Raw genomic sequence first — 8,235 nt, forward strand, 5'->3', positions numbered from 1 at the left:
AAGTCCGCTGGCTATTTGAGAGACAAGTGACTAATAAAAACCCCAAAAAACAAAATAAAAACACTGAAATTCTATATATCGTGGCAGTGAGATTTGGCAGGCATGCCGTTACCGAATGCCTATCACTGGAGAAGTCCGGTACACTGAAATTACGTGATCTGAGAGTTCCGGTGCCCATAGTAGACGATTCTCGTCTTCTAATATATAAACCTCTGCTTTTATACAACATACGCCTATATGTGAGGACCTCTCAAGGCATATAACGCAATAGTCGGCGTTTTAACAAGGCATCCACGTTAAGTTGGATATAAAGATTGCTTTTATATATATATATATATATATATATGTGTGTGTGTGTGTGTGTGTGTGTGTGTGTGTGTGTGTGTGTGTGTGTGTGTGTGTGTGTGTGTGTGTATTTCCTATATGTACGACAAACGTGAAACGGGATGGAAGTATGTTCAAATAGAAAATCTAGCAGTGGATTTTTCCATTCTTTGAAATTATAGAAGGAATGTTTTAATATTCTTTTAATTTCAAGTAATTTTCTGACACGTACACAGACTGACAGACAGACAGACAGACAGACACACACACACACACACACCGCACCACACCGCGCACACACACTCACACTCACACACATACATACATATATACGTACATATATATGTGTGTGTGTGTGTATACAGACGTATATGCACACAAACACGCGCACACGCGAGCGTATATGTAACAATATACATACCTATTGTAGAGCGTTAATTTGGTATGCCATAGAGAGGGAGGGAGATATATAGAGAGAAAGAGATAGATAGATAGATAGATAGAGAGGGAGAGAGACGCATTTTGAAAAATGAAATGCCTCTTAAAATTTCACACATAAATGCATACATATATAATATGTATGTATGTATGAATGTGTTTATGCGTGTACGTATGTATGTATATATATATATATATATATATATATGTACATGCATGTATATGTAGACCTACACATATATGTGCACCTATATAAACATACATGTATATATATATTAAAGCAGACGTGAACATTTATAAACAAAATAGAAGCATGTGAATGTTTATATTTACACTCCAGAGCTATGTAATTTGATTTCAGATGTACGTGCGTATATCTGTAGAATGAGTGTCTACAAATATATGTACGTAGTCTCATTTACGTTTATATGAGTGTTTATATAATATATATATATATATCATTCAGCTACGGTAGTAGTTGAATAATATTCTTAAGGCCACCATGTACTCACACGCAGCATCTTTCAGAGCTTGTCACTAATTCAGGTCTTAACCAAATTGAAAACTGTTAACATTCTTGAAAAGGACTTAATCCCTAGCTACATTTAGGCATAAAATTTGTAGCAACGCTACAGGAGAGTAATAACGCCACCAATCAAGTTTAGATTTAAATTACTTTTTTATTTTATTTTAAAAGCAAAATATATTTGGCTTAGCTTAAATGATAGAAGAAAGTACGAAGAATTTCTTAGTTTTAAGGTAAATTATCATGAAAAAATATATAAGTAAGGCAAAAAATTGGATTTAAATATAATTAACTTCTTTTTTTATTTTAAAAATAAACTATATTCTAATAATGCTTAAATGATAGAGTTCAATTCGAGGAATTTCATTGGTATCAATCTCATGCAATGAATTTTAAAAGAAAAAGTTATGAGTGTTTGTTTCTCAAATTTGAGGGTGATAATATAGTTCTATACCTTTTTATGAATCTAGTTCTGTGGCATATTTTGATTCACACGCTTTAAAAAAAGAACGTTCTCTGTCACTTGATGCCATTTTAAATTGTAAAGACTGTAAAATAATAGAAAAATAAAGTTGTTGTTGGCACTCCGTCGCTTACGACGTCGAGGGTTCCAGTTGATCCGATCAACGGAACAGCCTGCTCGTGAAATTAACATGCAAGTGGCTGAGCACTCCACAGGCACGTGTACCCTTAACGTAGTTCTCGGGGATATTCAGTGTGACACAGTGTGACAAGGCTGGCCCTTTGAATTATAGGCACAACAGAAACAAGAAGAGAGAGTGAGAGAAAGTTGTGGTGAAAGAGTACAGCAGGGTTCGCCACCATCCCCTGCCGGAGCCTCGTGGAACTTTAGGTGTTTTCGCTCAATAAACACTCACAACGCCCGGTCTGGGAATCGAAACCGCGATCCTATGACCGCGAGTCTGCTACTCTAACCACTGGGCCATTGCGCCTCTACAGGAAAATAGAGTAAAAAAAACATAATTCGGAATCACAGAAACACTTTACACACACAACCCCTGCGTGTGTATATGTGTGTGTGTCTTTGTGTGTGTGTGTGTTTGCGTGTGTGTGCGAGAGAGAGAGAGAGAGAGAGAGAGAGAGAGAGAAAGAGAGCGAAAGAGAGAGAGAGAGAAAAGAGAGAGAAGTGCTTTGTTTCATAGTCTTCTATATTACTTTGCAGAAGTTGATGAACAAATGATGAATGTCCAAAACAAGAACAGCAGTTATTTCGTCGAATGGATTCCGAATAATGTGAAAACAGCTGTCTGTGATATTCCGCCCAGAGGACTGAAGATGTCTGCCACCTTCATTGGAAACACAACAGCCATTCAGGAACTTTTTAAAAGAGTTTCAGAGCAATTTACAGGTAAGTTAATGTTAAGTTGTGAAACGACTTGACATTGTCTGTTCAGTTATTGAGTTAGCAGGTACGTATTCATATACACCTTTTACTCTTTACTTGCTTGCAGCCATTGGACTGCGGCCATGGTGAAGCACCGCCTTGAAAGGGTGTAGATATAAAAATCGGCCCCAGTACTTATCTTTATTTTGACACTTTTCGATGTATTTCTGTGATTTTTAACACTATACGTCTATACATGATACTTTTCCGAGACGAATAAAGCAGTTTCTAGGCTTTCTACGGTGTATCTGCATTAAGTATGATATAAAGGCTAAAGACTCCTTCGGTCAAAATGACCATGGTATTGCACTTAGAAAGTTCCCCTCCGAGGCGCAATCCGAGCAAGGTTGTTTACGGAAGACCAGCAGTCGCCCATGCATACCAACCTCTCCTCTCCATGCTACCGATGTTACCCAAGGAAAAGGCAAAAGCTGATACAGCTTGGCATTAGTGATATCGGAACTCCTTTCTACAGCTGTGTGAACTGGGGCAACATGACATAAAGTACATCATTTACATTTGACGGATATTCGTCCTCATCTTGTTTGTTGTTGACACAACGTTTCGGCTGATATACCCTCCAGCCTTCATCAGGTGTCTTGGCGAAATTTCAAACCTGGGTTGTCATTCCTAAGGTATTTTTTGATGTTATTATTATTATTATTATTATTATTATTATTATTATTATTATTATTAAAGAAGTGATTTTAAATTCTCAATCGCAGGATAATGCTAATAATATAGCCTGAACAGGATAAACTACCCCTATTTTGCAGAAAAGATTATAGGTGGTTAGCTGTGGGACTCGAACTCACATCTCCGTGATTACGCGTCACGATGCTCTGACCGATTGAGCTAAACTCCCCCACTACAGATTCCTCTAGCACTGCCTGGAATAGAACTCGGAATTTTGGGGTTAGTAGCCTGCGCTCTTAATCACTACGCCATATGCAAGATGAGGACAAATATCCGTCTAATGTAAATAATGTACATAACTCCTCATCTCTTAAATATAGAACTGTATGAGATAAAGTGTCTTGCTCAAAAACACAACACAAAACCTGGTCATGAAATCGAAATCACTACCTTATGATTGTGAACCCGACGCTCTAACCACTGAGCCATGCGCCTTCATCACAGTATGACGCGTAAAAACGGTATTACTGCTATTTAAGTTTTAATAGATTGCATTGTATGAAGACAGCGAGCTGGCAGAATCGTTAGCGCGCCGGGCAAAATGCTTTGCAGTATTTCGTCTGTTTTAACTCTCTGAGTTCAAATTCTACCGAGGTCGATAAAATAAGTACTAATTACGCACTGCATTTGTTTTCAACCTATTCTTTGTTATTCTGGTGTCTAGAATGGCGAAAAAGCCTATTTATTTTCATCTACCCTTGGTAATTCGGTTGTCTAGGTCAGAAGGACATTTATATTCAGCTACCCTCCATTCTATTTTCAACTTCAGTACTAAACGAACAGTAACCGAACTCTCAGATGTTAATTTTATTTTACCCATTGCAAAACAAAGATATTTCTCCCACCCTCTCCTCCAACAAATTCCAACGAAGAAGGTCAACTCCAAAGCTGTTTGACCCTTGGTACGTCTTCCTAAACACTATCAAAGCTATTTAGACGGGTGGCAGAGGACAGACGTTTGAAAGTAGGCAGGGTGTTTGTATATAAGTAATTAATCAATCATCGTCAGAAAATGTCAGCATACGGTCATAACAAATTCGAAGTGTATTTTGGGGGCTGTTGCTTTTCACTCTTGAAATATCCCTTTTCCATTATTAGTTAACGAACTCCAGCAATCTAGGGTTTCTACAGGAATTTCAAGCTCAAAAATCGTCTCATTCTTTCGCCACTTCCTTTTCTTTCTCTTCTGATTCCTAATTACTCTCTCCTCTTTCTTCCTCATTTATTCCATCTCTGGCTGTCCCTCATGTCTTCCCGCCATTTACCTCTCTCTGCCTCTGTCTGTCTCTCTCTCTCTCTCTCTCTCACGCACACATACACTAACACACACACACACATTCTTTCTCTCCACCTCTTTCGCTTTCTGTTTAACGCGGTCATCATGGCCAATCTATTCCACGACAACATTGATTGATCACTGTATTAAGTGATGATAGTAGAGAATACGTCTTGTGTCCCGGGGTGGGCGTGGGATGTCTCTGTCGGGGTAGGAACTGGATTCTCTGATGATGGAGTGCTTAATATTTGCAGGAGGTTGACTGACGAGATTTTAGTTGTTATCAGGGTCGCACAGAAAACCTACCATGTTGACGGATTGGTGAACATCATTGTAGTGATGGTAGGACCAGTAAGTGAAATGGCAGCGGCGGCGGCGGCGGCGGCGGTAATGGTGGTGGTGGTAGCAGATGAGGTGACGATGATGATAGTGGTGGTGTGAGGGTGGTGGTGTGCGGGTGGTGGTACTGTTGATAATGGCTTCAGTGGCGGTGATAGTAGTGGTTGTTGTTCGGCTGGTATTGGTGGTAGTGGCTCCGTTGTTGGTGACAGTAATGGCAGTAGTGGTGAAGGCGGTAGTGTTCTTAGTGGTGAAAGCGCCGAGGTTGTTGGTGGCGGTAATAGTAGTAGTAGTTGTAGTAGTAGTAATAGTAGCAGCAGCAGCAGCAGTATTAGTAGTAGTAGTAGTTAGTAGTAGTAGTAGTTAGTAGTAGTAGTAGTAGTAGTAGTAGTAGTAGTAGTAGTAGTAATGATATTCGTTGTAGCTATATTAGTCTTGTGTTCTTGAGCAAAACACTTCATTTCACGTTGCTCCAGTCCACTCAGCTAGCAAAAATCAGTAATCCTGCGACAGACCGGAGTCCCATCCATCGCTGGATTGACCCCTTAAGCAAAATAAGCACGGTACTTAGAGCATCAAGGGAAACGGTACTACGGTGTTGTACAACGCTACAGAAATACACCATACTGTTTAGTTGTAGTACAGGTGGTGGTGGTGGTTGGTAGTGGTAGTGGTGGTAGTGGTTGTGGTAGCGGTGGTGATGATGGTAGTTGTAGTTGAAGTGGTGGTATTCATAAAATTCAAAGTAATCGTCATAGAAGTGGTAGTAGTAGTGGTAGACTACTACTACTACTACTACTACTACTACTACTACTACTACTACTACTACTACTACTACTACTACTACTACTAGGTGGAAGTAGCAGTAGGAGTAGTAGAAGCAGTAGCAGCAGTAGTAGTGAACTATTCTTATCTCTGTCCCTTTCCATTTCTAGTAGTAGTAGTAGTAGTAGCAGTAGTAGTGTGATGACGATGATGATAGCCATGATAGTAATAATGACATATATATATATTTGTGTGTGTGTGTTGTGTGTATGTTTACACACACAGACATACATAAATACATATGTATATGCATGCATGCATGCATACATACATACATACATACATACATACATGCATACACACATACACAGATATATATATATATATATATATATATATATATATATATATATATATAATACGATATGAATCTCAGTGTGGTGTACAAGAAAGTTAGTCTAAATACTCTGGCACTGTTTATAACCAAACTTGAAAGTTCAAGAGTTCAGAGACAAGATCCATTGGAATTTGTGATATGAACATTATTATCGTTCATGCTGTCTCTTGGCTGCTTTCTCAACTTTATCCGATTCTGTTCGTAAATATTACCCACTGTCTTGTTAGATTCTTCAAAAAAAAAAGTGAAGTGTAATCTAAAAATGTTGCCAGGGACAATTAACCTGTCTATAATTACATGTTTGTAAAAGCCCTAAACTCTTAAACTGCGTTATCTCGTTATCTTCACCCGATTATCCTTAGCCAAAAAAAAGATCTACGGGCTTGCTCTCTTCAATCTAACTGATTAATTTTTTTGTTGTCTGAATTCGCTGGCATTTTTTCGCGAATACTTACATATAGGAGTATCATCATCTTCAGGGGGCTGCCTTCTACCTTCATATTATGACAAAGCTAACACAATGTCTATATTGCATTTAATACTTTTTACTCTTTTACTCTTTTACTTGTTTCAGTCATTTTGACTGTGGTCATGCTGGAACACCGCCTTTAGTCGAGCAAATCGACCCCAGGACTTATTCTTTGTAATCCTAGTACTTATTCTATCGCTAAGTTATGGGGACATATTTCAAGCAATTTCTTTTTTCGAGCACAACAAAATAAACATTTAGACCTCGTTCTTTTGAAAATATATTCTTTTAACTACATTCCCAGTACAAATGCTGGGTGACAAGGATACGCGGTTTGTGATCCTTAAGCAATGCGAAACTACAATTATTTTCTAGTCCAATAGTTTCCTTCGTCCTTTTAATTGTATCATTTTCCTATCTCCTTATTCAGCGATGTTTCGACGCAAGGCCTTCCTCCATTGGTACACAGGTGAAGGTATGGACGAAATGGAATTTACAGAGGCGGAATCCAACATGAACGACTTAGTATCGGAGTACCAACAGTACCAAGTAAGCTTCTGTTATTTTATTTTATTGATTTTTGCCAAGAGAACGGGGTGATGGGGGTCTACGAAGGCGGCTGAGATCGTCCGTTTTGCAGTAATACTCTTACTAAGAGCCAAAATTGCTTGAGACAACTATTTTTTTATTCTACGCCAATGGTTCTCAACCAGGGTGCATATAACTTTTGGGGAACCATATAACCCTTGGAGGTCTAGATAAGATTTTATTGTTAAAATTTATCTCCACACATATTTTTGTTAACATCTTTTCTGGTTTGCTTAGTATTTTCCGTTTTACTTACATCTCTTGTTTTACTAACATCCATTCTTCTTTCATAACATCATGGATTCCATAATCAAGTCTATTTTTATATAATGGTTTCTGATTTAGAATCAATGTCAGTAATTTTGAGGGAACGTCAATACCATCGACCCCAGTACATGACCGGTATTTATTTTATTGAAAAGGAATTGATAAAAAAGCAAAGTTGACCTCCATTTTTAGTGTATAATAAAACCAAACTTCGCCAAAGTAGATAATTCATTATCTTTTTTGTCCAGGATGCAACAGCCGAGGAAGAAGGGGAGTTTGAAGAGGAGGAGGCAGAAGAAAATTAAGAGGAAACAAGAACCATATTCTACATAAAGACAAAGTTGAAGTTCAAAAGAACAAACTGATGTTTATATTCAATAAAATGATTTCTAAATATCACAGTTTTTACGATTACTTGTTGCATTTTTTTTTTTTTTGTTAGAAAGTTCTAAATTTTACGTTGGACTTTGCAGCCCTCTGGAATTCCTCTTGATCAATGTTTTTCCTACCAATAGTAATCTATGAATTTTCAAGCTGAATATCAACACCATTAATATCAGCAGACTAGGAGTGTGTCCTGCAAAGGTCATGATCATCGCCCCATTCTCTCCTAGGGTAATAAAAAATAAACATATTGTCCCTCCACCTCGGTATCTACGAAAGGGCATAGTTCACAATAAAACTGCGTTACTGTTGCTTTGCCACAGTTCAGCTTGTTTGAATAGATCTTTATTTTCTTCTATTC

General features: G+C 38.0%; 1 protein-coding gene across 1 annotated transcript in view; it reads left to right on the plus strand.

Annotated features, from left to right (window-relative positions):
- The window catches only part of LOC106867558 (tubulin beta-4 chain), a 61,852-nt gene extending 53,966 nt beyond the window's left edge, over positions 1-7,886 (plus strand). The window contains exons 7-9 of the mRNA XM_089361796.1: positions 2,472-2,657; positions 7,066-7,184; positions 7,739-7,886. Of these exons, the coding sequence (XP_089217922.1) occupies positions 2,472-2,657; positions 7,066-7,184; positions 7,739-7,795 (362 nt within the window). The 3' untranslated portion in view covers positions 7,796-7,886. The remainder of the gene's footprint in view (positions 1-2,471; positions 2,658-7,065; positions 7,185-7,738) is intronic.
- The last annotated feature ends 349 nt before the right edge of the window (positions 7,887-8,235 follow it).

The sequence above is a fragment of the Octopus bimaculoides genome, chromosome 13 (genome assembly GCF_046866305.1).
Source record: "Octopus bimaculoides isolate indiv1 chromosome 13, ASM4686630v1, whole genome shotgun sequence".
NCBI classification, from domain to species: domain Eukaryota; kingdom Metazoa; phylum Mollusca; class Cephalopoda; order Octopoda; family Octopodidae; genus Octopus; species Octopus bimaculoides.